Genomic DNA, 687 nt, shown 5'->3' with positions numbered 1-687 from the left:
TCATTCCACAGATGGCACAACTGAGGAGTGGCGAGAAATGTTGGACGTGAATGTGGTAGCACTCTGTCTCTGCACACGAGAGGCTGTGGCTTCCATGAAGGAACGAAAGGTGGATGATGGACAGATCATTCACATTAGCAGGTAAAGTCAGTCTGTATTCTAATTTATTGAGAAGAAATACACATTATAGAAGCAGTTTGTGGCACCATTTTTTCTACAATCATTTCATGACTATTTTTTTGTTTTGTGGTTTTGTTTAAGAAAACCATTTAAAAATATTTCTCTGAGGATGTATGTAACATCCTTGATTGGAAATTATAGATGTAATGATATATAGCAATGTTTTGCATTTTATGTAGTGAATATAGAGTGTGTATATTTTTTATTGATAAATCTTCATATGGTGTGTATGAATAAAAATATGAAATATCAAGATGACATCAGTAGAGTTAAAATCTAACCGATAGAAGAATAATTAAGAAAAGTTAACAAGTCTTACAGGGAGAGATTTTAAAGCAAATGATTGACATTTTACAGTATGTCAGGACACAGAGTAACAGCAACTCCAGGAGTGCACTTCTATACTGCCACAAAATATGCTGTCACTGCTTTGCTGGAAGGTTTGCGAATGGAACTAAGAGCAGGAAATTCACACATTAGAGTTGCGGTAAGTAGTTTGTTGTAATT

General features: G+C 34.6%; 1 protein-coding gene across 3 annotated transcripts in view; it reads left to right on the top strand.

Annotated features, from left to right (window-relative positions):
- LOC119591282 (dehydrogenase/reductase SDR family member 11-like) overlaps positions 1–687 on the top strand; it is a 7,892-nt gene that overhangs the window by 4,240 nt on the left and 2,965 nt on the right. For all 3 annotated transcript variants that reach the window (XM_037940001.1, XM_037940003.1, XM_037940002.1), the window contains exons 4-5: positions 12–141; positions 538–667. In XM_037940001.1, the coding sequence (XP_037795929.1) occupies positions 12–141; positions 538–667 (260 nt within the window). The remainder of the gene's footprint in view (positions 1–11; positions 142–537; positions 668–687) is intronic.

This window comes from Penaeus monodon, chromosome 28, assembly GCF_015228065.2.
Source record: "Penaeus monodon isolate SGIC_2016 chromosome 28, NSTDA_Pmon_1, whole genome shotgun sequence".
Lineage (NCBI taxonomy): Eukaryota > Metazoa > Arthropoda > Malacostraca > Decapoda > Penaeidae > Penaeus > Penaeus monodon.
This window is presented reverse-complemented; position numbering and strand designations above follow the sequence as displayed.